General features: G+C 52.7%; 2 protein-coding genes across 2 annotated transcripts; both read right to left on the reverse strand.

Moving 5' to 3' along the window:
* Nucleotides 1-10,748: 10,748 nt before the first annotated feature.
* On the reverse strand, nucleotides 10,749-15,673 carry LOC311198433 (T-cell surface glycoprotein CD1b-3-like; the record flags this gene model as incomplete). The annotated part of the gene is made up of 5 exons (XM_084272382.1): nucleotides 10,749-10,849; nucleotides 11,000-11,284; nucleotides 11,389-11,670; nucleotides 14,296-14,553; nucleotides 15,607-15,673. 5 exons carry the CDS (start codon nucleotides 15,671-15,673, stop codon nucleotides 10,749-10,751), a joined length of 993 nt encoding a protein of 330 aa, XP_084128508.1.
* A 1,385-nt stretch (nucleotides 15,674-17,058) lies between these two features.
* Nucleotides 17,059-20,348, reverse strand: LOC311198756 (T-cell surface glycoprotein CD1b-3-like; the record flags this gene model as incomplete). Its single annotated transcript, XM_084272760.1, has 6 exons — nucleotides 17,059-17,104; nucleotides 17,232-17,328; nucleotides 17,450-17,734; nucleotides 17,839-18,129; nucleotides 18,625-18,913; nucleotides 20,277-20,348. 6 exons carry the CDS (start codon nucleotides 20,346-20,348, stop codon nucleotides 17,059-17,061), a joined length of 1,080 nt encoding a protein of 359 aa, XP_084128886.1.
* Between the last annotated feature and the right edge of the window lie 7,565 nt (nucleotides 20,349-27,913).

Here is a 27,913-nt window from a genome sequence, read left to right on the forward strand (position 1 = left end):
CAGAGGGAGGGGGTTCTAGACACACCCTGTACAGAGGCAGGCTGTCCAATATGACACCCTCTGTGCAGAAGGAGGCTGTCCATTACGACACACCCAGTACAGAGGTAAACAGTCCATTATGACACCCCCAGTACAGAGGCAGGCTGTCCATTGTGACATCCCCAGTACAGAGGCAGGCAGTCTATTCTGGCACCCCATATACAGATGCACGGGGTTCAAGACACACTTCTTCCACAGGGACACCTGGTGCTTTTCCTGGGGTGTAAGTGGTGTAAGCATCCATCTTCAAAACTGCTAAAAGTCCTGCAATAACTCCCTTAAGAAATGTGCAAGAGCTGAAAGATGACCCTGGGCAGAAACATGCCCAGGTAGCCCTCTAGCAGCCCTAGTAACCTTGGAATCAGGACACTCCTTGCCATAGGAATGGTCCTAAGAGTGCCTGGTGTCATTTTCAGGTTATACCAGCATCCAGCTTTGAAAATGATAAATGTCCAGCAATAGTTCCAAACAAACTATAAAGGGCTGGAAGATGTTACTGGGCTGAAACCTCCCAGGGTAGCCTACTAGCAGACCAGGTTACCTTGGGTCTCAGGACATTCCTAACCACGGGTATGGTCCTAAAATTGACTGACATTAACTCCAGCTCTACCACTGTCTACCTTCTAAACTGCTAAATGTCCAGCAATAATTCCCAAACAAAAGGGACAAGGGCCTAGAGAGGTTCCTGGCCTGACACGTCCCTAGGTAACCCACTAGCAGCATAAACAACCTTAAGGATCAGCACAGTCCTAGTGAATGGAACGACCCTAAAGGTGCCTGACATCCATGAAGGGCCCTACAGTCCTCCACCTTAAAAACTGCTGAAAAGCACTAATAGCTCCAAAACAAATACAGCAAGGGATGACAGAAATTACTGGCCTGAAACCTCCCCATGTAGACTGCAAACTGGAAAACTATTTTTGGAGCTCAGGGATTTCCTTGCCAATGGATCGGTCCTACCAGTGCCTGAGTTCATTTTCAGGTTCTACCAGCATCTGCCTTCAAATATGCTATATGGCCTCCAGTAGCACAACAGAAAATGAGTGTGGGCTGAAAGATGTTCTTGGCATGAAACCTCCTCAGGGATCGGACGAGAAGCACCAGTAACCATGGGGCTCAATGCATTCCTTGTTCAGAAAACAGTCCTAACACTCCCTGATGTCATTATTAGGCACGATGAGCAGCCATCTGGGAAACTACTAAATGTCCAGCAAAAGCTCCCAGCAAAAGGTGGGAGGGACAAAAGATGTTCCTGGCCTTAAACCTCCCCAGGTAGCACACAAAACACCCCAAAACAAAACAGGTACTAAATACAAGATATCAAATCTCCCTGCAGAAGGCATCAGAGCATGTGAGGCTGAGGATCTGGGGGATTTCAGAGAAGAACTGGTCAACAGCAGCTCCCGTGTGTCTGCCAAGGGCAGGAGGAGGAAGTGGGGAATGAAGCTGCCCTTGGACATTTTCTGTCTCTTTGCAAGAAGACCGCTGCAAGGAGAACAAGGCAGTGAGAACTTGGGGCACTCCTCACTGAGCTAAACATTCTCACTGGAGACCCAAGGACTGCCTCTCCCTGTTCTATTAGAGATTATAAATTTCCTTTTTGGGAGGTCTATTTCCTGCACGCTGAGGGTGCCACTGTCTGTACGGGACTCTTATGTGAGCTCTCCAGGCGTCGGTCTCCAGAGATCTTATTGACAAGAGCAGAAGTCCTTGCCTGTCTCTGTGGTCATGCAGGAGCCAGCATGGCTGAAGAAGTATTTTATTTTGATCCTTAAATATTGCTAGTCCAGTAAGGAAGGGGATACTGCCTCCCATACCCAGTTTGACACATTTCAGGAACAAAACCCTTCCAATAGTAGGTCTCCTGTCCTTTCTAGCAGTTGGATGACTGTCTACTTTCCAGAGAAGGAAAAACCCCTCCTTTCTCTTCTCCACAGCACAACACATTCACCACACAATAAGATTTTCTCACTTACCATGTTTTCAGTTTGGTGCAAACAGCCAAGCAGTAACTCAAGGTGGTGCTCACCAGCAACTCACCCACTCAGGCATTGCAGGCCAGTTTCTGAGGGGAAAACCAGCCAAAGCCAAGCCCCTGCTGTTTATTTGCATTGGGTGACCCAGACACCCCCAGAGCTTGTACAGCAAGAGTAAAATATTTCAAAAGGAGATGGAGAAATCAGACCTCAGGCAGCACCTTTGAAAATCTCTGCCCAAAGGCACAAGGCAAAAAGCCATCAGTGGTGTAGAGACCTTTCATTGTCCAAAGCATCTTTATCACATCCCTTTCTTTTGAGGAGAAGAGCACCCAGCTGTGAAATGGAAGGCAGTTAATGGATGGCAGCTTCACTGCAGGAACTAAATGCATTTTCTCCTATAAATGCAAAAAAAAAAAAAGAAAAAAGAAAAGGGTCAGTATTTTTTCTGGCTGCAGAGGCTGCCTGCTGCTCTGATTCCCCAGGTATCACATCACTTTCACAGCCTCTTAGAGGATTTTGCATGTAGCCAATGCAGATGCTCTGCCCTGGGAGAATTATTCCTTCCTAAGTAACACTGGCAGAAAGACTCATGTGGAAGAGCTGTGCACAAAGGTACCTGAAAAGGCTGGAGGTGAACTACTGCTCCAGCAATGGCTTTCACAGATCAGGTCTCCAGGGTGCAGGCTGCCCCTCCAGCCTCTCCTGCAGGCACAAGACCTCTGCCCAGCCCTGGGTCAAGGAAGGGCAGGTTGGAAGGATGCACCTTGGGGGGACACAGGCTAACATCCCTCTGGAATATCAGGTCTCCCATAGCTTGGTTCAGCTGCTCCCAGCCTCTCTGGGTAACTTTTCCAGTTTTGCTGCTTCTCCATTTAGGCAGAACTGCTGGTGTGCGATGGCCTCACTACCCTTCCCCCAGCTATGACTGCAGATCTAAGAGTCACAGGATCACAGGCTGCATTAGGTTGGCAGGGACCTTTAAAGGCCATCGAAGCCAACCCTCCTGCAGTGAGCTGGGACACCTTTCGATCAGATGGCTCAGAGCTTCCTCAAGCCTGACCTTGAATGTTTCCTGTTAAAGGAACCCTCAGGCTGCACATTTCATTTCTTCAGCTTGCCCTGAGCAGAAACCTTTCAGCCCACACCCACACACGGGCCCCTAAGACAAGCAAATCTGCCCATGCACAGCAGCTGCCCTCCAGTGAGGAACAAAGAGGCATGCCAGGCTGGAGGATCACAACTGACCTTGCCTCCACAGGTCTCACCAGCCAATTCCACTGCCTGTTGACCTAACAGGAATAAGCAGGGGATAGAGAGCATGATCCTGAGCCTGGCACATACAATTACTATTTCTTGTCCACCACAGCTTCTTTCCAGCAGAACAAAGGCAGGATATCCCCCTAACCATATTACTCATGTCGCTGCTGCTGTTATCTCGACACTGCCTGTTGTGGTTTTGCAGGCTAAACCACCCCACTGTGGCATGAGAAAGCAGGAAAGAAATACTGAAGTGTTTGTTTGCTAACAGTTTTTAGAAGTAAAAATAGAAAGGAGAAAGATCAAGCAGCAATAGAAGTAACCAGAACATCTCCCCATCCCTCCTCCCCAGGGATGTATCCCATTGTTTCATGGGGACACTTTGCCAGCCTTAGTCTTTCTGGGTTGAATCAAAGGGAACTATTCAGCTAACCATAGAAAATTACAAGAAGTTCTGACTTTTTTTATACATCTGATACCAAAAGTGATTCTTTCCCCTTTAAAAAAAAAAAAAAAATCAAGATATAGGTTTGTTTTAAGAACATAAGCTGATGTAGCTCACACATATTTCTCAGGTCCTGGTAGGAAAAAAATATTTTTTATGCTTGTTGGTTTTGCATCTTTTCTACTATGTCAAGTTCTTGTCCATCCCTGCTAGCCTGAATGCTTCCCAGAGAGTACTGTTTGCCTGTGACATCCTGAATTGCACTGACAGTCTGATTAGAGCAATCACATTGACTTGTGACAAACGCAATTGTTCTCCATGAAAAGACCTAATGTTAGGGAGCTTTTTAAGTTAACTTCTTTACAATGAGCACGTTCAAATAACAGTAAAAGTCTTTGAGTTATTGTAACATAAATAAGAGTAGTAAGCAACCTCTTCTTCCTATTCAATCCTTGCACTCTATTTACGGTCGAAGCATCTACCTTCAAGCACAGACATTGAAACATACAGCACCTTGCATTTGCTCGTATGGTTGACTGGAATAAATGGGAGAAAGACTGTACTAACCCTCAATAGCACAGCACTAGCTACAGCACAGATATGCTGCTACATGAGAGCACAGTTCAAGCTCTGGTTTTACCTTTGTCTGTCAGTTATTGGCAGACATAGTCAAGACAGGAGTATTCAAGATGGTAAATCTCCCCTCTTCTGATTTAAAATCATGAGTCCTTGTCCTGTTGCAACATGTCTTACTAAAAGGTCTGTCCCCATCTTTCTTATAAGCTCTTTTTAAGTATTGAAAGGCCTCAATCAGGTCTCCCCGGAGCCTTCTCTTCTCCAGGCTGAACCACACCAACTTCCTCAGCCTATCTCCAGAGCAGAGGAGCTCCAGCCCTTGGATCATCCCCATGGCCTCCACTGGACTTGCTCCAATAGCTCCATGACTTTCTTGTCCTGGGGACTCCCAAGCTGGAACAGCACTGCAGAGTGGAATCTCCTGAGAGAGGAGCAGAGGGGCAGAATCCCTCCCCACCCCCCACCCAGACCTGCTGGTCACGCTGCTGGGGATGCAGCCCAGAACACAGTTGGCTTTCTGGGATGACAGCGCACGTTGCCAGGTCAAAAATGAATTAGTGATCTCCACACCTAAAAAAAGTGATTGATTGATTAATTGATTGATTGATTGATTACAATTCCAAGTGCAGTGGCTCTGTATCTTAAAGATCTATTACTGATTAGGCCACAAAGAGCATAATAAGTTACATCTCCACACAAAGTCATGTAATGCTGTCATGCTTTTAAAATTACAAAGTTGGATGATAACAGAGCATCTTACTAAGTCCTATCTGTTTCAGTTTGTTTGTTTATATTTCAGTTTATCAGTTTATTATTTTTTCAAGTTATCTGTTTCAGTGTCTGTGGAGACAGGACAAGGGGCAATGGCTGCAAGTTGGAGCACAGGGAGTTCCACACCAACATGGGGAAGAACTTTTCCCCAGTGAGGGTGAGGGAGCCCTGGGACAGGCTGCCCAGGGGGTGTGGAGTCTCCTTCACTGGAGAGATTCAAGACTTATCTGGACACTGACCTGTGTGACCTGTCCCAGGGAGCCTGCTTTGGCAGGGGGTTGGACCTGATGCTCTCTGGAGGTCCCTTCCAACCCCTCTGATTCTGTGGATCTATTCTGGGAAGCTATGGTCCATGTTAAAAAAAACAAGTCATACAGATTCCATTGTATGAGCTGGTGAAGCCAAACACAGGAAGCACCTTTAAAAAGCCAACCCCCTGAATGGCATTCTGCCATTGACAACTTTAACAGACTAATCTGACCGGCCTGTTTTATTGGGCACTAGATGAGAGACAAACCACTCCATGCAGCTGAATGGTTCCTGGTGCATGAGCATCTTCTACATATAACCCAGAGCAAGAAGGGCCATAGGTACTGAGGAAGGATTCACCTCAAAACTGGCTTAATTTTGATTCTTTGCATATGTGGTTGATAGTGGCATTGCATTGAGAGAGGCGGGGAGAAAAGACAACAGATAATCAGGGCTGAGACTTGGTTTTCTTTGGGTCCAGAGGAGTGCTACAAGGATGATCTGAGGGCTGGAGCACCTCTCCTACAATGACAGGCTGAGAGAGTCAGCCTTCTTCCGCCTGGGGAAGAGAAGGCTCCAGGGAAACCTCAGAGCCCCTTCCAGTCCCTGAAGGGACCCACAGGAAAGCTGGGGAGGGACTGTTTGCAAGGGCATGTAACGACAGGATGAGGACAATGGTTTGAAACTAGAGCAGGGGAGGTTCAGATCAGACATTAGGAGGAAGTTCTTCACTCTGAAAGGGGTGAGACACTGGCACAGGTTGCCTGGAGAGGTGGTGGAGGTCCCATCCCTGGAGACATTCAAGGTCAGGCTTGAGGAAGCTCTTAGCAACCTGATCTAGTGGAGATGGCCCAGCTCACTGCAGGAGGGTTGGAGTAGATGGCCTTTAAAGGTCCCTTCCAACCTAACACAGTCTGGATTCTGTGATTCTACAATTCCTCGAATTATTAGAAAGCTTGCTGTGATTTACCATGATACAGGCAAATCCAGGCAACAGGACCCCTGAGCTGTCTATGGATGGTATACAAGTGCATTGCTCTGCAGGTTGTGAGGCAGATGACATACAGTCTGGCAACTCTTCTGCTCCTTTGCAATTTCTCTTCCCTCTGGCAGCTCTTGACAAAAGCCCATGGCCAATAGAGCCAGAAAATAAAAGTCCAACTGTACAAAACTGAGAGATGTGCTTTGAGCATGTGAATGCTGAAATACAACAGCAGAACATATTTAGGGGCCATAATACTTCATTGTTCACCTACAGTGCACTAGGTACCCACAAAGTTAAGAACTGTCTCAAGGTAGGTTTGGCAAATCACAGTTCATGTGTACATAGAAAGTGAGAGTCCATCAGATATATTCCCTGGGATAGTTTCTTATCAAAGGCTTCTGTTTCTGGCTGTAGAATTTATGAGTGAGAAAAATTTTACCAAGAAAGGAAAAACTTTATCAGGGTTCCCTTTTCAGTACACCCAGCCTACACAGGGCTTCGAGCAAGGCTTGGTTAATGCGGCATAACCTACTTTCTACTTCAGGACATAAAAAGATAGTAGGCTTGCTTTGGGTTTCAGTCAGTGACTCATTCTTACCTTGCATTTATTTAGAAATACAGAAAGAGAAACAATATGCTCAGATGTCGTTTTGGGGGGTTGAAAATCAGAGATCTGTGATGTTGAATCATCATGCCAGTTCATACTCTAGTTCACTTTTGATGAAATGGGTCTGATAAGCTGCATCTCAAATATCTTGAGAACATCTACGCTACTTCCCTTTTTCTCTTTCGATTTGACTTGTTAAATTCTCTGGAAACAATGCAAATCCTGGAGCACTGCACCGCAACGCCTCTAGCACACCGTGTGTCTGCTGACTAGGAGTTGAGCTGGTTCTCCCCTACCGGAAGGGTTGGTGTGCTGAAGGGGAGGCTCCGACTCTGCAACATCCTTGCAAATCCACGTCAGCCAAGGTACAGTCATCCAGGAGCAAAAAAGGACCTCCTAAAATCCTCCCAATGGATAAAACAAACCAGCAGACCTTTTACCACTTCAAGGGTCCTCCCATTCTTCAGTGAAATCAACGCTGCCAGCTCTGCTCCACTGTGCTTTTCCCAAAGAGCCTTCTTGTTCCAAACACACGGACAAGGGCAGGCCAGGGTAAGCGGTTGTTGGCTTCTTCTACACCATGTTGGCCGCCTGTCTTCTCCACAGGGCTGTCCATGCAGCTGAACAAAACCCTAGCAAACCTTGACATCAGCCTGCACCATCTCTACACAGGTGACAGGCCCCAGCATGACCATGCACCCCAGGCACTACTCTGACAATGGAGATTGGGCAAAGAGGAAACAGGGTCTTGGCTTCAGAGAGCTCCAGCAAGGCTCTTTGAGGACTTTGGAGAATTTTGGAATGAACCCCTGCACTGAATCCCCATCCTCACCACTGTTAAGTCAGCAGCCCTTACTAGCACTCTGATTAGTTTCTTAGTGTCTGTTTGGGTCATTTAGTGCAGGTTTCAGACAAGTTTCAGTGTTTACCTGCTACCCGGAACAAACAGAGGCTTCCTGAGCCAAAGATGCACCTTCAAAACCATCTTCCTCAACTACAAGACATGCTTGTTTTTGTCAGTTTTTATTTCAGTGCTCATTGGATGGTCTATAAGAACTCGTTATTACTGCTGATCAAAACACAGCATAGTGAAGGAAGTGCAAAGGCCCTGACAAGCTGGTGCGTTATGAGGTTGATGCAGAGGTAGAGATAAACCTTCCTGTGACCTCAACCACTAAGAGGCATTTCTTTGCACCAACACCCAGAGAAGTCCCCGACACATGTACTGGATCCCAAATCATAGAAAAAGTTTAAGCCTTTTCATCCATTTGGCACCTTTTTTCCAGGGCCTGTTCGGGTTCTTGTGATGTTACAGGTTGGGAGTAGATGTTAGGGCAGGAGCAGGCACCTGGCTTGGGCAGGTGCTTGTGATATCATTAAGAAACCACAGGCTCAGGATGTTGATTGGGATGTTATTACTACTCTCACAACTTAAGAGCTCTAGGGTTTATGGTAAATGACCCAAAACACACATCATCACTCACCTGTATCAGATGAGGTCTCTTGATCTGGACAGAAGATGAAGTGTAGGTGGTGTCTCAAATCCTGGGGAGAGCCCCAGGTTGCAGACCCGCTACTCTGAGGGAGACTGCCTCAAAGTGGCACTCTCACTGGGCCCCATTGATCCCCAATTTGAATCTGACCTGTGCTCACATAGCCCTCCCTTTGGCCAAAGACCCCAACTTCTTCACTCTTCCACTGAAGTGACCACGACCATGTGTGTATAACACAAGCTACACTGGGAAGTTTTTGTCGGGTTTTTGTTTGGTTTTCATGGGCTTTTTTCAGATCTTTTCTGATCTTTACCTGGGCTTTGTCAGAGCAGGTGGATGGGGTTGGGAGGGATGGGGGGGGGGGGGCAGTCTGAGGCAGACCAGAGCAGTGTGAGGCAGCCCTCTCCTTCATCCCTGGCCATGCTCACCCCTCGTCCACCTGAATCGTTGGTGACACAAGGAGGATCATGGATCACCACTGGTGAATGGGCCATGGCATGGCCAATGGCAGGGTGAGGAGGGCAGGGGTACCAGGAGGGCTGGCTGGGATGGGCGGGTCAGCTAGTCTGCTGCTTGTGGCCCTGGGGAAAGGCAGTGACATAAGGTGCAGCATGTGTCACCACTGACAGGTGCTTAGGCAAAATAAAGCTGGACAGACCTCGGGCTGCTGGTAGGGATATCAGGCTGTGAAGGTAGGAACCTTGGGACCCCATCTCACCCTTACACTGTGGGGACATGTGGGAAGCAGGAAGAGACCTGTGAGGACAGAGGAGGGACAGGTGGGGTGGTGGGAGTTTGAGATGAGGAAGGGGTCAAGGTCTAGGGACGTGTGGGGAGGAAAAGGGACGCTGCATTTGGGGGAAGGTGTCAGGGTGCAGCCCCAGACAGCATTAAAATCAACCAGCTGCTCTCTCATATCCCCTTGTGGGATGGAGAGAAGGCAAAGGAAAAGGCAAAGGCAAACCTTGTGGCTTGGGATAAGGCCAGTTTATGGGGACAGCAGAGGAACAACAGCACTTGGAACATACAGAATGGTGATACCCGCACGGTTTCTTCACCCAGTGACTACACAACTCAGACTGCACACTCAGATCCATTCTGAAGCCAGACCACCTGCCAGCCGTGTGTCCATCCTGGAGCTGTGCCACCCCTCCCCTCCTTGCCCCGTTTTCTGCTGAGCATGGTGTCAGTGGCATGGAATGCCCCTTTGGGTGGTTTGGGTCTCCCGTCCTGGCTGCCCCCCACCCAGCTTCTGGAAAAAATTATCCTAGTTGAACCCAGAACAGAAGAGGACACAGTGGGAAGAGGGATAAGGAGGGTGCAAGGGAGAGTGCCTGGGCAGGCAGGTAAGGGGAAGCCCCTTACCCAAGGGATCACAGAAGGATGAAAAGGCTGGGCTGGGCTGGGCTGGCCTGGCATGGGGCTACAGGTGCTGGGGGCATTTGGATGGGAGCAAGGCCATCCCTGTGGCTACAGATGGGGTCCCCCATGACCACAGTGGCACCTTGACACCTGAGGCAGTGTGGGTGACTCAAGCACTCTTCTCTGCCCCCAGTGCAGGTGTGGGTACCACGTAGATGTGAACTTCATCCACTGTCCTCAATGAGAATGTCCTTTGCTGATGCACCTGACAAAAGACCCTGGTCCTGCTCTAACAGACATCTGTTTCCCATCTGTGCTGCTGCCCCCAGTACTCAATGAGGCAGGTTTTTTCCCAGTGCAATTGTGTTTCCCATGGGGGATGTGAACCCTGCTCCCACAGCTGGCTGCATTCCTGGGCTCCCGATGCCCCTAAGCTGTGTGGTGACCCCATGCCTGTTTGTCACCATTCCCTGGTCCCAGGCACTGGGATCTGGAACAGAGGTCTTGAAGTACCCTGAGAAGTGTGGGTGGGTGGAAAATGGTATTCCCTGCACTGGCCTGCATTGGTGCTGGCTAAGCCCTGCTGTTACATGCAGACCCTGGTGCCCCCTGGGATGAGGGTTTGGGGCCAGAGATACCATGTTGGTGTTGGGGGCTGTCCTAGTGTTTCAACCTGGGACGAGGAATGTGAGCTGCACTGGGGCTCTTCCTGTCTTTCCTGGGGTGGGCAGAAGATGTGTGATGCCATGTTCATGTGGGCACTGGGCACAGCACACAAGGAGGTGTTAATTAGTGGTTTATTATCAGGGAGATGTGGAGGGCTGGGGCATATCTGTGGTATTCCTGGTGCGGTGTGACCTTTACTCTCATCTCCTGCAGAAGAAGGTCAGTGAGGTTGGAAGGGGCAGGCAGCGCTGCCCAGGCATCTCCCACCCAATGTGGCTGGGAGCTGATGATGCTGGTGCATCTGGGTGAGGAGGAAACCTCACCTGCGCCTGTAGCACCAGAGGGCCCCAGCCAGGGATGCAGCTATGGTCAGCAGAACTGCAATGATGATGCCAACTCTGGAAGCAACCTTGGAGCTCTCTGTAGGAGAGAGGAGAAAGGAGAGAGCAGGGTTGCGGGCACACAGGAGGCCATGGCTGGACATGGCATCAGAGCCATCCTCCAGGAACCTGCATGGGACCAGTGGCTGCTACCTGCACCCTGTGCCCCATCCCCACGGGTGGCACCTACCCCAGGGGATGAGGAGGCTGCGGGTGCCCAGGCTGCGGTGACGCACACGGCAGGCGTAGCTGTGCCCATCGCGGGCGGCCACGGCCAAGGTGCTGCGGAGCTGGTAGGTGAGGTCGGCGTTGGGCAGGATGGTGCTGGTGTGGAGTGCTGGGCCCGGCGGCACCTCCTGGCCATCCCGCAGCCAGGCCACACTGATGGGCTGTGGGTAGAAGCCGGTGACACGGCAAACCAGCAGGAGCTGGTCTGGTCTGGATGTGCGGGCAAAGACTGTGGCCACAGGCATCTCTAGGGGGTGAGAGGGAAGGGGTGGGGGGAGCCCCGCTGGGGCACTGCTTGGCCCCAGTGTGTAGGGCTTTGGGGTGTCTGTGCCAGGGTCGGGGTGCTCTCACCTTGTCTCTCCAGCATTGCCCTTCCATACTCGATGAATTTCTTCATATGGTCAATGCAGGTGACATTGAGAAAATACTGAAGGTTCAGAGAGAATTCAATGAAGGTGGTGTACTGCCTCTGAACTTGTGCTGCCAGCTCACTCTCCTGATGCCTGTCCCAGCTGATGTTGTCCACATTGAAGCTGACGAAGTCATGGGCCTTGTAGGCCAGACGATAGAATCTGGTGTAGGAGCCATTGGAATACAAGTCGCAGCCAGCCATGGCCTGGAACACAAAGGGGTCTGGGGGGGATGATGGGCATCATGAGTGCAGCTCGACCTGGAGCCTGAAATTGCAGCCTGGCACTCACTTCCTTGGGCACAGCCTTTTCCCCTTCCCTCTGCACCCCAAGTCATTATCCCTGGGGAGGAAACACAACAGGCCAAGGCTCAGTTAGAATTGAAACTGGCCAGCATTGTGTCAGACAAGAAGAAAGGCTTTTTTAGGTACACTAATAGTAAGAGGAGTTTTAAAGAAAACATTGGGCTGATACTTGTTGATGACGGTCACCTGACTAGCAGAAGAAAGTTAGAAGAAAGTAAAAGAAGAAAGAAGAAGATTAGGGATTCAATGTTGGTTTTGCCTCAGTCTTTAATGATACCAGTAGACCTTGGGCTGCCTGGTCCTCTGAGCAGGCTGCAGGAGCAGTGACTTTCCTTCTGTGGACACTGGAACTGTCAGGGCCCAGCTGTAGCAGCTGAATATTCACAAGTCCATGTGGCCCGGTGGGATTCATCCCAGAGCACTGAAGGTGTTGGTGGATGTTATGTCAGGACTCTCTCAATCACCAACCAAAGGTCTGGAGTGTCTGGGGAGGTCCCTGCTGACCGCAAGCCAGCCAGCATCATGCTGATTTACAAGGAGGGCACGAGGGAAGACCCAGGGAACTACAGACTCTCAATTTAACAGCAGTTCCTGTAAAAAGCATGGAGAACATCACACTGGGTCCCACTGAAAGGCATTTACAGGATTACGCAACCCGGTCAACATGAGTTCACAAAGGGAAAGTCCTGTAATTAATTAGGGGATGAAGGGAAGGCAGCTGTAATTTTTATAGATTTTAGTAAGGTTTTGATACTGTCCCTTACAGCACCTTTCTGGACAAGCTGTCCAATTGTGCGCTGACAAGGTTCACATCATGCTGGGTGAAGAACTGGCTGTATGTCAGGGCTGAAAGGCTCTGCATTTGGGTGGTGACTGGTCACCAGTGGTGCTCATCAGGGCTCAATCCTAGGGCCAGTGCTGTTCAGTATTTTGCATGCTCTGTTACCAGTTGAATGCACCATTAGCAAGTTTGCTGACAGTATCAAACCATGAGGTGCTTTTGACTCTCCTGAGGGATAAGAGGCCTTGCAGAGAGATCTGGATAGAAAGGAGGCGATCCTCCCCTTCTACTCTGCCCTGGTCAGGCCCCACCTGGAGTATTGTGTCCAGTCCTGGGCTCCCTGGGATAAAAAGGACAGGGATCTCCTGGAGAGAGTCCAGAGGAGGCTACGAAGATGATTAAGGGCCTGGAGCATCTCCCCTGTGAGGAAAGGCTGAGTAAGTTGGGACTGTTCAGTCTTGAGAAGACTAAGGGGGGACCTAATTAATGTTTATCAATATCTGAAGGATGGGATGCAGGTGGAATCAGCCAGCCTCTCCTCAGTGTCTGTGGAGACAGGACAAGGGGCAATGGCTGCAAGTTGGAGCACAGGAAGTTCCACTGCAACATGGGGAAGAACTTTTCCCCAGTGAGGGTGAGGGAGCCCTGGGACAGGCTGCCCAGGGGGTGTGGAGTCTCCATCTCTGGAGAGATTCCAGCCCCGTCTGGATGCCTGTCTGTGCAATATGAGCTGGGGAGCTGCTTTGGCAGGGAGGTTGGACCTGATGCTCTCGAGGTCCCTTCCAACCCCTGTGATTCTCTGATTACGTTGAGTAATCAGTGGGCATGAAATTCTACAAGAACAAACTTCAGATTCTGCACCAGGGGCAGAGTAACACTGAACACAAGTGTAAACTGGGAGGGGAGTGGCTGGAGAGCAGACCTGCAGAAAGGGTCCTGGGGATGCTGGTGTGCAGCAGGCTCAGTCAGAGCCAGCAGTGTGGCCTGGCAGCCCAGAAAGAAAACTGCATCCTGGAAGACATCAAACACAGCATAAGCAGCTGGTCAAGAGAGGGGATTATCCCACTGTATTTAGTGTTGGTGCGGCCTCACCTTGAGTGGTGTGTGCAATGCTGGGCCCCATCGTTGAAGAGAGAGATGAAGGTACTAGAATGCATCCAGAGAAGGGCAACAAAGTTGGTGAAAGGACTGGAAGGCGTGTCCTACGAGGAACCCTGAGGACTCTGAGAAACCTGTCCTGTGGCCTGTAGCTTCTAGTCCTCAAGCTGTCCTTGGCCACAGCATGGTTGGGAGCCATGGCAAAGCAGGAAGCACTGCTCTGGGGGAGTGACAAGACATGGGGTGCAGGTCAGTAGGACAGTGGCACCCTGCTCTTGGTTAACCAGCGCTGCACCAGTATTTTGGGCCAGGTGCTTGCTCCATGTGTCCTGTTCCACACATGTGAGCAGAGAGGCCTCTGACCTTCTACTCCACTTTCTCAGATTACTTCTCTGGTGGGGTTTGGGGTACCTGTAGAGCAATAATGGGGGCTGGTGTTGAGGGCATAAGTGGAACTAAATGTGGCCAAGGGTTTTGCTGAGAACTAGGATGGCCCCCATGTGATCTCCACACAGGACAGGGTATTTTGGGAGTCTTTCTGGTGCAGAATGAGGCCCATTCCCTCCTGCCAGCCCTGGACTGGGAAAGCTGTTATTAATGAGTCTGAGAGACTTCTCTTAGAATTCTGAAATGGGCAAGGAGGTGCTGAGCACCTGGTACTCACAGGGTGTCTGGTACAACTTGGCATCATTGGTCATGACCTGTATGAAGTAATGCACATAGATCTTGAACAGGTTTCTAAGCCTGTCCCACTCTGCTGCAGGCAGGGCTGGATACACCCATGGGTAGAGGTAGACGATATTCCAGGTGTATTTCTGCAATGTAGCAAAGACAAAGTCTTCCAAGGTGGCCCAGGATGAAACATCCACAAAGCTGGTGTTGTGGAAGACCAAGGTTTGGAAAAGGTGTATTTTAAAAGAACCTGTGGGGAGAGGAAGTGGCATTGGATTACTCAAGGATGAAGCGGTGGTGGCAGCCCCAGGAGGAAGGATGGTTTGCAGTGTCCCTGGGGACAGGCAGAGCAAGACTGTGCAGATGGACAGGGCAGAGCATATCCCTTGGGTTCACTTGGTTTGCAGTTTCCTTCCATAGCTCTCTGAGCCTCTTTCTGCTTCTCTAATTTTTCTTTCTTTTAGCCATTCACCACCCCACTGTGACCTTCTGGGAGCTGTCAATTATCTATGTGGAAGGGATGGCACAGGGAACCTCCGGGTGGTTTGGGGTGATGCTCCCTTGGCAAGGAGCACCCATGCCAGACCCGGATCCACAGGAGACCTGCACATAATGCAGGGGCTGGGGGAGCTGGGAGGGAGGGGAATTTCCCCTATTTGAGGCTCCCAAGCAGTGCTCAAGACTGAACCCTAGCAGGAGATAGGAGACTGAGTTCAATGCTCAATGAGACTTTTGGTAGCAAGCAGGGCAGAGCGGAACCTGTTTTGGAGCAGTGGCTGCACCCCTGGCCAGAGTTGATGAGTTCCTGCCTCTGGCATGGGGAACTGGCTGGGGATGCAGGCAGAGGCTCATTCTGGCAGCAGAAGGAACCTTAGAGCATTGTTTCACGAGGGAGAATGCAGAGGATCCAGGAACCCTTCAATTACAAGAAAAATGACCCCACAGGCTGAGGGCAGGGCCCTGGACCTCCCTAAGGGATTGGAGCCCAGTGCAGGGTTGTTGAGCTGTGAGGGGCTGAGAACCCCTGCTGCACACAGGCTCCCTGACAGAGGAAGGTGATTTTGGGGGCACCCCAACACTCCAGACATGTCTGAGGGACCATTTGCCTCTTGGCTGCTCAAGTGCCAGAAACCCAGTTCCAGTGGTTCTGAGCAGGCAGGGATGGGGCATTTTTGGGTGCTATGGGGTGGGGGTGGTCCCTTGGTGTTGGGACAGCCTGTCTGTGCCCACCCCCTGCCACCTCTATGGGGTCCTGCAGTGCAGGGATGGGATCAAGAGGGGGTGAGCCACAGCTCCCACTTACCCTCTGGATCTGCACATGTCCCAGGGAGGAGAAGGAAGAAGAACAGGAGGCGGCAAGAGGGCTGCATGGTGCCAGCAGCAAGCATGCAAGAGCAGCTCTCGCAGGAGGAAGGACCATCAAAGCTGTTACAGCAGAGTTCTCCCCGTGGGTTCACCGCCTGGGGAAGCTCTGGTGGTTCCAGTCCATAGGGCGGCCCCAGTAACCAATGAGACTGGTGCTGTGGTTTTGGGGAGGACCTGGCTGTGTGTTCCCCAGGGGGAGGTGGTGTGGTTGGCAGAGGGTTGGGGTATTCTGGCGTACAGTTGCAAGTTCTAGGGGAATTTGGGTGGGTGCAAAGTCATCCCTCCTGACTGCAGCAGTACCCTGACACCTAGGACAGTGTAAACTGCCTCCCATGATAACCCCCAGAGAGTTACTCTGTAGAGTGTATTTGGTTTACATGGCAAAGTTTTGGTAGCAGGAGGCCTGCAGGGGTGGCTTCTGTGAGAAGAAACATGAAGCTGCCCCCATGTCAAATAGAATCAGTTCTAGCCAGCTCTAAGATGGACCCACCACTGGCCACAGCTGCGCCACTCAGCAGTGTTGGTAGAGCCTCTGTGATAATGCACTTTAGAAGTGGTAAAATCTGCTGCACAATTTTTTGGGAGAGAGAAGTTAGAGTATGTGAGAGAAACAACTACAGAGACAGTGAGGAAGGAGGAGGAGATGCTACAGACACCTGATGGTGCCCATGCAGTCTGTGGTGAAAGACCAAGGTTGAGCAGATACCTTTCTGCAGCCCATGGAAGACAACACATTGGAGCAGGTGAATATGCCTAAAAGACACTGTGACCCATGGAGAGTACCTCATGGGGGAGCAGGTCTTCTGGTAGGACTTTTGACCTCACAGGGTCCTATGCTGGAGCAGTCTGTGCTTGAAGGACTGCACTTCTGTTGAAGGGACCCACGCTGGACCACTCCATCAATAACTGCAGCCCATGGGAAGGACTCAGACTGGAGAAATGTGTGAAGGACTGTCTCCTGTGAGTGGCACCCTGTGCTGGAGCAGGGTGGAGAGGAAGGAGCAACAGAGACAGTGCATAATAAACTGACGGCAATCCTCATTCCCCATCCCATTGTGCCGCTTGGAAGGAGGAGGCAGAAAAGTCAAGAGTGAAGTTTGCCCTGGAAAGAAGGAAGGGGTGGGGTGAAGGTGTCTTTAGATTTGTTCTTATTTCTTATTGTCCTGTCTCTGTGGGGTTTTCTGGGGTGACCTTGTGGGTTTTTATGAGGTGACCTTGTGGGGGGGGGAAAGGAGGATAGGAGCCACACGCGATGGAAAGGTTGTAGCTGTTCAATGCAGTGTTTTTCCAGAGTAAAATCCCTACAATGCTGATGGGTCAGGGATGGGAGATGAGATAAACAGGGAGACCTGGTGATGAGTGAGCTCACTGCTTAGTGGGGAGCCAGGCCTCAAATGATGAATTCCTGGGTATCCTGTGTGGCCCTGTCACCTTTTCTGCAAGGGAGAGCCACTGTAAGCCGCATGCAGGGGTGGGGAGTTCACCCCTGCAGAGCTGCTGCTGCTGCTGCAACCCCCTGGCCTGACACATCTGCCTATAAACCTGAGACCAGGGACACCTCACCTGCGCTTCCACCACCAAAACATCCCAGCGGAGGCTGTGGCCACAAGGAGCAGCAGTGTGGAGGCGATCCCGAGAGTTGGAGCTGTGCTGCAGCTTCCTGGAACAGGGAGAGAAAAGGGGAGCCACAGGAGTGTGGCAGCACCATGCAGGAGCTGTGCCTCACAGGGCTAGTGGGTGCTACCTGCACCCTGTGCCCCATCCCCACCGGTGGCACCTACCCCAGGGGATGAGGAGGCTGCGGGTGCCCAGGCTGCGGTGACGCACACGGCAGGCGTAGCTGTGCCCATCACGGGCGGCCACGGCCAAGGTGCTGCGGAGCTGGTAGGTGAGGTCGGCGTTGGGCAGGATGGTGCTGGTGTGGAGTGCTGGGCCTGGCGGCACCTCCTGGCCATCCTGCAGCCAGGCCACACGGATGGGCCGTGGGTAGAAGCCGGTGACACGGCAAACCAGCAGGAGCTGGTCTGGTCTGGATGTGCGGGCAAAGACTGTGGCCACAGGCATCTCTAGGGGGTGAGAGGGAAGGGGTGGGGGGAGCCCCGCTGGGGCACTGCTTGGCCCCAGAGTGTGGGGCTTTGGGGTGTCTGTGCCAGGGTCGGGGTGCGCTCACCTTGTCTCTCCAGAGATGCTCTTCCATACTTCCACAAGATGAGGATGTGATTCTTACAGGAGATGGAGAGGATGTGTTCCAGGAGTGTCGTGAAAGACTTCTTACTCGTAAGGGACTTGCTGACCACGTCTGCCAGATGGCATTGCTGCTGTGGCACCCAGCACTGCCTCTCTGTGTCAAAAGCTATGAGGTCTCTGCTATCCTCTCCAATGTCCATGAAGCCCCAGCTTGTCCTGTTGGGGTGCACCACACAGCCTGCACGTATCTGGACCACCAATGGCTCTGCCAAGGCTGTAGCCAGTGGAGAGATTCTGTGAGCGTGTGGGGCATGAGTGGCATGAGGCATGTGCAAGGGTGTGATGGGCAGCAGGGTGCACTTGGCAGCAGGTCATGGCACCATGCTTCAGGGAGCCCCAGGACACCCTTAGTCCCCTTGGAGGGCACTTCAGGCCAGTTAGCAATTCGCTCAAACAGAATGTCTCCCAGAACAGTTGCCCTCAGCTTTCTCCTTCCCTTATCTGTACTGTGCAGGTCCCACAGCCCTGGTAAACTTGGTGGCAGCTCCCTGGTGTGCACAGAGGTCCTCTTGTGCCAGCAGGCAGGAGCCCTGAGGGATATTTTCAGTGTACTGCCCTCTCCACCCCTGCTTGCCATGAGCCCCATCAGCTGCAGTGTTTGCCATTATCCTTTTAGGAGCTGCTGCACCCCATGAGACCCCTCAGATGCTACCCCGGTAGGGAGGAGGGCACAGCTGAAACCTAGGGCTGGGGTTGTCCCCATACTCACAGTCCCATTGTGCCTGCTGGACTATTTCATGCACGTAATGGATCCTATTGTGCAGAAGGAGCTTGGAGTGGGACTTGATCCTCTCCTCATCACCTTCATCTGTGGCTTGGCGGGCCCACGGCCAACAGAACTGCATAGTCCAGTTGGCAGGATCCAGCGCCAAGATGGGCACATCCGCCAGCAGAGCCACCCCGGACACCGTGACAGAGGTGACACTGGTGAAGGTGCTTGTCTGGAGCAGCTGGAAAACCTGCAGCTCTTCTAGGAAAAAAGATGGGGAGAGGAAGGGCTACAGGAAGTGAGCACCGGAGTATGTGAGGAAAGCAAGGGATTCAGACAAGATATAAGGTAGAAATTGTCTACAGTGAGGTTGCCCAGAGAGGTGGCAGGTGCCCCATACCTGGAGGGACAGTTTACTGACAAAATCACCATGAAAGTAGAACAACAACAGCCTGGGACAAGTTTCACTTACACCCAGTGATAATACAGAGTACCTTATTGACCTGAAAAACAACACAGAGTACTGCACCACTGTGAGGACACCCCAGCCACACTTAGACTGCACTGGAAGCACTCAGGGATGCTTCTCCCCAACCAGCCCCTTTTATAGGAGAGTGATGTCAGGTGATGTGGGAACAGCCTGGGCTCCATCAGTTCACCTGGGCTCACTCAGGTCCCCTGTGCTGGCTGCTTGGGAAGGTTAACTCTGACCTGGCCAGTATCAGGACACTGGGTAACCCCCCATCCATGTCTTCACTGGACTCCCACCTCCTTGTTCACTCAGGGTTGTTTTCCTGTCTGAACTTCCTCTGCTTCCACACGGCTCTTTTTCCTTCCCTGTTTTACTTTAAGCGAGGTCTTTCTCCCCCTTACAGGATTTCAGGCACCTCATCTCTTCTCTGCCTCCCTCTGGAGCAGATGGTGAGAGGCACCTCAGCATTTTGGGGTGAGGCTACCTTCAAAGAAGTAGGTACTTTGAAGTACATTCAAAGAAGTGTGGGGACCTAGGTCTGCCAGAGACCTGCACATGATGCAGAGGACAGGGAGGATGGAGGATGGGAAAGGACATTTCATCCAGGTGGGGGGGCTCCTGGGCATCAGGAGCTCAATGAGACTGAACACTGGTAGGGGCAGGGGAGTAGCCCAGACCAGAGATCAATCCTGCATTCCAATGTCTGCTGCTTCCCTGGAAACATGAGGTCTCACAGGGTTGCGGTGACACTGTGTGACAGGAGCACCCCAAATACCCTCTGGCCAGTGCAGCTCCCCAACAAACAAGGAGCTTCTGGAAGGGGCCCACAGCACCAGATGGAGCCGAGACTCCCTTGGTGCCCTCAGGCTCCCTGCAGGAGGAAGGCACCTTTGGGGGAACCTCACCGCAGGCCGTGCTGCAGACCCCTGTGCCCCACTTCTGCTTGGGTGCCCAAGCCCCTGTGCAGGAGCCAGTGAGGCTTAAAGCCCTGAGCAGGAACAGAGAAGGTGGGCAGGGACAGGGCACCTTTGAGTGCTGCGCGGTTGGGGGTGGCCCTTTGATGTTGGGGATCACCATTCCCCATGCAGGGGACAGTGGCCATGCCTCCCCTGAGGAGCCTGTGAGGGCCTCTGACAGGGGTGGTGAGATTGGTTGGGGTGAGTCAGAGCTCCCACTTAACCTCTGGGTCTGCCCACATCCCAGGGAGGAAGAGGGGGATAAAGAGGAAGAGGATGAGGTGAGGCGGCTGCATGGCGCACGCAGCAAAGTCAAAGCAGCAGCAGCAGGAGTAACTGCAGGAGGAAGAAGCACCCCTCCAGTCCCACACTTCAGCCCAGAAGTCAGAGCAGTGGCTCTCCACCAACGGGACTGGTGCTGGTGTGTTGGGGACGGCCCCAGAGGGCCCCAGCTGGGGACTGACACGTGTGAGGGAGCAAATACAAAAGAAGGTCTTAAGCACCAAGTGTAATGATGGGCTGGGGCTGGGGAGGGGACAGGAGGAGGGGGCGGGGAAAGGGAAGAACAGGAAATGGCTCTGTAAGAAAATGTGTGCTTGAGGAACCTGCTCCTGCTGACTGCTCCTCCCCGTGCCTGCCCCCATGCCTGTATTTGTGGGATGCACCAGACCTGACGGAGGGGACGGTGGCCCTGACTGGAGAAAGATGTCTCCTGAACTCTCAGCCCCACACTGAGAGGGCATCTTTGGCCACACCGCCTCCCCGATGCCTCCAGCACAGGTTCCTCCAGCCCAATCCTGCGAATGGGGCTCCCCAGTGAAGAGGTGACACACAGTTCTTGCCTGGCCCATGGCTGCACAAATAGTGCTGGGCAGCTCCAACTCTCCTCTAAACTCCCGCAGAGAGGGCCTGGGCTGCAGCCTGGCACTCCCCCTTCCTTCCCGACTTATGTGGTGGGGAACCCTGTCCCCCTCTACAAATGTCCCTGGGAACAGGAATAGGAACGGTGGGGTCCATCCCCTGGCTCTATCCCCATTGTTCCCCAGCGGCCAGTACTGGAGGGATGAAGGGGCAACCAGAGCTGGGTCACCCCTACACTGCTCCCTACCCACTGCTCCTCCGTGGCTGTCCCCTGGCACCTTGCTTCACCCTGCAGTTTCTCTTCCTCTTTTCTGGGGGTGTCCATGATGGGGGCAAAGGCAGAAATGAAACCAGAGAAAGGGGAACTTTAGGGTGGGACGCCCCACTAACCTCCAAACACAGCCTGGGGCCAAGGCAGCCCTGGTGACATGTGTCTGGGCAACATGCACAGACTGCACCTTCCAAGCACAACTGGGACCAGGGATCCCTGCTCCATGTCTTCATCTTGGATGACCCCAGCTGTGGTGAGCACATGGAGAAGATCCATACGGGGCTGCTGCAGGCTGAGCTCCTGCACTCCATGACACTGGGTCAGACACGGGGAGACAAGGACACTGCACCCCTTCCTTTCTGTGGAGCTGTCCCATAGAGAAGTAGGGGTGCTGCGGTGGCCTGGCAGGCCCAGAAATAGTACCAACTTCTCCAGCAGCTCACCTTGGCATCACCCGGGGGATGTCTGGCCACGCCACCACATTGTCCACATCCCTCCTGGCAGGGCCACTAGTGCTGGGGTCAGAGGAGAGTGTTTGGCTGGTGGGATGGCAAAGCTCAGCCATGGAGTGACCGGGGAGGGAAGAGGCAGTGGCATGTTTGTCCACCCCGTCCTATAAGGCTTGTCCTCAGGCTGCATTCCTAAGGGAGACCATTGGTCACCTCTTGCTGAGCAGCTGACAGGCCAGTAGCAGACCTCTGGCTTGTGCCAGCGTGTTGTGAGGTCACTGACACCTCTCCTTCCACTTGCCAGTCTCAGCTCCCCTCAGTACTGTCACAGGCTAACAGGAAGTTCCTTCAGTGTGGGGCAGCAGCACGGGAGGCTGCGCTTGGTGCACAGCCCTTCCCTTCTGCAGTCTGGGGGTGTGTTACGTAGGGTGTCTTGGGAGGTCAGGCACATGACCACCTCTTCGCATCAGGTTTGCTCACCACCTGCACCTGTAGTTGATCTTTGGTGGGTGAGCTTCTTCCTGCCACGTCCCGTGAGTGCTGCAGGGTGTTTCACTCTGGGAGATGAATTGCCACACGCGCCTGATGGTGCTGAGGCTGTAGGCTCCCAACATGAGGTGAGCCCTGGCTGCACAGGACAAGTTTCATCTGTCTTTCTTAGATCAGCGAGGGCTGGGAAGGGCTAAATATCACTCTCCCTGCACAGAGAACCTTGAGCCCCACAGTGCCAGCCGGCAGCTGGGACTGACTGCCAGGGAAATGCAGCCCTGCCCACAGCACTGTGGTTCTCAGGGTTTGGCCAGGGGACAACCAGCTGCCACCAAGTGTGGTGGATGTGGCCAGCTGGGTTTTCTTCTGACTCAGCTGGTGGTTGGCTCACACATGGCTGCTGGAGATGTTGCCAGTGAAACCTTGCCAGGAAGTTGTTCTGTGAAACCAACCCTTCTGAAGCCACACATTGATGTTTGTGGTTGGTAGGAAGCATCAACTAAATTCCTTCCTATGTCTGTCTCATCTCCACTGGCTCCAATGGGAGGTTGGCTTTCTTTTTTCTTGACTGGGAGGCCTGGGGGCATTTTACCCCCATGTGCACAGTTGCTTATGTAAGACTGTGTTTGTATAGACACAAACACACTTTTTTTTTTTTTTCCCCTTTTTTTTCTTTGCTGTTTCCTTTAATTAGCACCAGTAATTCAGTGGTGCTCCAGCTTCCATTCACAGCTGGTCATAACCATCCTGAGACAATCCAAACCCTGAGGAGAGGCATGTGTTCTTAGAGAAAACATGAATATTTTAATTGCATTTTATACATACCAGCAGGTCACAGGTTACATCAGAGTCTCAGTGTTACTCAGCACTTCGTAAAATGCTTTGTGGGCAGGTGCTGTTAGGCTGTGGTGGCACAGTTCAGTCTCAGAACAAATATTTTTGGAACGTGATTAAAAAAGGCAGCTTTGAAGATAAAGTACCGGAAAGTGACAGTAAAAGGACACAGTTTACCACCAACCCATAGATTTGTTATTGTACCAGAAGAAACTGACACCGGGAATCGAGGTGCCCTGAAGTGCCTCAGTGGGTGCAAGAAGCACTGACACAAGGGAAGAGGTGAGCATGCATAATGTGTGAGGATGTCTCAGACGTGCACCCTTGTGTGCCCAGCAAATTAGGAGCCCCCCAGGTTTCTCCTCTGCACCTCCAAGTTGAGTTGATCTCACGCTCAGCAGCGCCCAGAATTTTGTCAAAGCAGAACAAGGTTTTTGACCCTGTGGAGGTGGTAGAAGGAAACAACGGCTGCTGGCTCCCTTCTGGGCTAAGCTGCTTTGCTCAGGATGGAGTTCCTGGACTCTGATTCCTCCATCTGCTGGTGCTTTCTGAAATGAGAGTGGGACAGCTAATGGAGACTCCATGGAAGAGACCTCATGGGAGTGCAGGCAGCAGCTGTCAAGGCCAGAGCTGGTGCTAAGTGCAGCAATCTCTTAGGGCATTTCCCCTCATCTCCCACTGCTGCTCCATGGGGCAGACAGGGCCTCACCTGTGTTTCCATGCCCAAAGCGCTATGACAGCAGCCACGGCCACAGCTGCCAATAGCCCAGCCCCAACGCCTGTGATCAGCACCACCTCTGAGTTCCCCGAAAAATATGAGCAGAGGCTCCCATGAGTTTTCTCATCTTTGCTCTATCCCACAAGGCAGGGCTGCTTAGAAGCCCCATGAGAGGCACCTACCCCATGGGATGAGGAGGCTGCGGGTGCCCAGGCTGCGGTGACGCACACGGCAGGCGTAGCTGTGCCCATCACGGGCGGCCATGGCCAAGGTGCTGCGGAGCTGGTAGGTGAGGTCGGCGTTGGGCAGGATGGTGCTGGTGTGGAGTGCTGGGCCCAGCGGCACCTCCTGGCCATCCCACAGACAGGCCACACCGATGGGCCATGAGGAGAAGCCGGTGACACGGCAAACCAGCAGGAGCTGGTCTGGTCTGGATGTGCGGGCAAAAACTGTGGCCACAGGCATCTCTAGGGGGTGAGAGGGAAGGGGTGGGGGGAGCCCCGCTGGGGCACTGCTTGGCCCCAGGAGCTGCTTTCCCATAATGCAGTAACACCTCCATGTCATCGACACAGGTATCATTGAAGAGGACTTCCACCAGCTCACTGAAGGCGGTATAGTTCTGGAGGACAGCCTGGACATACCATGACAGATTGGCGTCTTGGGAGAGGAGCCAGGTAGCATTGTCCACACTGAAGCTGAGGAAGTCCTGGCCATTGTAACCCACATAGGCAAAGGCCTGGGAGGTCCTATTGCGGTAGAGCTCACAGCCTGCTATGCATTGGGCCACGAAGGGGTCTGGAGGTGCAGAGAGGAGAGAAAGGTTGCATGAGGGGCTGGGACAGCCTTCCTGGGGATGTGGTCAGCAATTCTTATGCAGTACCAGCACTACTGAGTCCTTCCCCATGCTTCATATGCTGTTTAGAGAGCAGATGCAAAGATGACCAGGTATTCACAGGGCACATCCCTCTGCATTGCACCTTCATTGATCAGGTGGTTGAACTGCTGCAAATAGATCTTGAGCATGTTCTCAATGGTGTCCCAGTCACTGCGGGGCAGGGCTGGGCGTACCCAGGGCTGACAGAAGCGAATGCACCAAGTGTGCTTATCAAGGGAACCAAGCTCGATGTCTTCCAGCAGGCCCAGCCCTTCTGTGTCCACAAAGGAAGTATTTTGGAAGATGGAGGTCTGGAGCAGCCGGAGGGTGAAGGTCCCTACATAAGACAGAGGTCAACATGGGGAGAGAGCTGCAGAAAGTGGAGGGGCTGAGGTACGGGTCCTCAAGGTTTCAGGGACCTGCAGGATCCCATAAGCCCCTGTATCCTGGGCAGCCCCAGTTCCCACCCTCTACACCCTCATGGGGTGGCTGCATCCCTACCAGGAAGGAGATGTGGGACCAGGGGACAAGTAAGTGTGAGGACGCAAGTGCCTAGGGTGGGTAGGGAGCAGGAAGCCCCTCGCCCGCTGGGTCCCACGGTAGCATAGGAGCATACGAGCCATGGCTCTTACTTACCTTCCTGGTCTGCCCATGTCCCAGAGAGGAGGAGGAGGTAGATGGGAAGCAGAAGGAGGAGGCAGCAGTGAGGGGGTTGCACGGTACCGGCAGCAAGGCCCAGTGCATGCAGCAGTGGGTGCAGCAGTAGGAAGAAGGGGCTGAGAGAGAGGTGACTGCACACTTCTCTTCAGTGTGGCTCTGCCCAGGCAGCTCTGTTGGTCCTAGTGGCCCTGGCAGCCAACGGGGGTGGCACTGAGGTTTTGGGGAGGGCCCTGAGGTTCCTGCTTGGCATGGGCTGGTCTGGGGCACCCTGAGTATGGCTGTGAGTGCTGGGGTATTTGGGTGGGAGATGCCATGGGCTGCATCCACTGTCCATTGATGGGAATGTACCTTGCTGCCTTTTGTGCTGGGCATCACTTGGCCCTGTGTAGCACAGACATTTCCATCTCCTCAGTGCTGCCTACTTAAACCAGATGGGTTCACCCTGACACTGCTGTCTTTCTCATAGGGAAGATAAACCCCATTCCCACAGCCTGGCCACATGTCTGGGCTCCCCATGTGCCCAGGCTGTGTGCTGGCCCCATACCTCTTTGTCACCTTCCAATGGTCCCTTAGCCAGACCATGTTGATAGGTCACAGGTAGAAGCTGGTGATGTGACAAACCATTGGAGGCAAAGCTGGGCCAGACATGCAGGGGAAGACTGTGGCCATGGATGACTCCAAGGGGATAGGAGTGAGGAGAGCTGGTGATATCTTCTGATCCTTTGGCACCACCAGCCTGATCCTGGGTAAGAGCTTCCCCAGGGAGGATGGGACAAGCAGTTCCTACCCGGCCCATCGCTGCATGGCTGGGGATGGGTGCAGGAAGGGCTGGAGGAAGTGACTCTCTCAGGAGCTTCTCTCAGAGCAAGGGAAGTAGATGGGCTGGAGCAGCTGTAGTGTGATGGTCATCAAAGGGACAGATGGGCTGCACAGCCTGAAGGAATTCTTTCTGAGTGAGAGTCATCAGATCCTTGGAGAAACGGCTCTTGGCCAGGCAGGATCGCCAAGTTGGCATGGGATATGGTGGTATGACCCTGGCTGGAGGCCAGATGCCCATCAAAGCCTCTCCATCACTCCCCTTTTCAGCTGGACAAGGAAGAAAATATATATTGAAAGGCATAGGAGTTGAGATAAGGACAGGGAGAGATCATTCTGCAAGTAGTGTCATGGGCAGAACAGACTCAACACAGAATAAAGGACAGAAAACTCTCTAATTTATTACACTGCACAGCCAGTGACACCAGAGTCGGGTAATGAGAAGCACAACCAGGTCTTAAAGCACCTCCCCCCACCCCTCCTTTCTTAGCAGACTGCACTTTAGTCAGGGTTTCACTCCTTTCTTCCTCCACATTGTGGCACAGAGAGGGGCAGGGACTGGGGGAATGGGGTTTTCAGTCAGTTCCCCACCAGACGTTCTTCTTCTTATCCAGGGGGGCATTCCTCACACCCTTGCCCTGCTGCACCGTGGGGTCCCACCCACGGGAGACAGTCCTTTAAAACCTTCTCCAACATGACTCTTTCCCACGGGGTTTCAGCTCTTCCCCAGGTGCCCTGGCGTGGGTCACTGCTATGGGTGCAGTCACAAATCACAACATGTCTCTCAGTCTCTCAAGCTGAGACTGCTCCAGCCTGGTCCCCGACGGAGTCACAAGCCCCCCCTCCCCCCACCCCACCCCAGCAAACCTGCTCTGGCATGGAGATCTCTCTCTTCCTCATCTCTGTGTCTCTGTCTCTCTCCATGGGCTGCAAGTGCTGGCAGGGGGCTTGTTCCAATGCAGGTCACAGCATCTCCTGTCTGTCGCCCGCACTGGCTGGGACCAGGCTCCCCCGTGACCTGCACACACACTGTCTCCTGCCCAGGGCTCCAGGAACATGGCTCAGCTCAGTCTGGGGCCTTCTGTCCTTGCCTGAGCCCTGAAGCAGCTGTGCCCGTCTCTGCTGCTGTCTCCTGGCTGGGCCTGGGACCTGCACTGCAGAGAGCTGCTCTCCTGCATGGAGCCCTCAGACCCAGGTCAGAGCTCATCAGAAGCATATTCTCCTCTTCCATCCCATCCCATCCCATCCCATCCCATCCCATCCCATCCCATCCCATCCCATCCCATCCCATCCCATCCCATCCCATCCCATCCCATGCACTCACCATGACTAACAATCTTACCAGCCTGGAGTGCCAGTGGGATTTCAGCTGCAAAACCACTTCCAAGGACACAGAACACAAAGGACACATATGGAAACTGGATTTTCTTTTAATTTTTTAGATCTCTTGAGAGCCAGTGCTCACTGTCATGAAGACAGGAGCAGGCTGATGCACTCTTCAGTTGTGTAAACACATCCCTTGCAGCCTGGCAAAGGCAAGTCCCAGCGCTGCAGAGAGCAGCAGCCGGAACAGAGGACGAGACATCCCGGTTTCTTCAAGAGCAAGAACATGAAATATGAGGATCTGGACAGACCACACACAAAAGAAAGAGGTGGTGGGTAGTACTATGGGCTATTTGCCAAAGTATGGCACCCAGTGATGACAAAAGCTTCCTTCTGGCATCCCCAAACCTGCTCCTCTGTGCTTCTTGTCCAGGGACACATGAAAAATGATCCCTTGAAAGTGCTGCCCTGGGTCTGTATTGCCCACGGGCAGAGGGGAAAAGCAGCAGCTCCTTCCTGATGGTGCAGCAAGTCCAGAGCCCTTCCAAGCACTTCCAGGCTGTTCC

The sequence above is a fragment of the Gallinula chloropus genome (genome assembly GCF_964237585.1).
Source record: "Gallinula chloropus genome assembly, chromosome: 18".
In the NCBI taxonomy this organism is placed as follows: Eukaryota; Metazoa; Chordata; class Aves; order Gruiformes; family Rallidae; genus Gallinula; species Gallinula chloropus.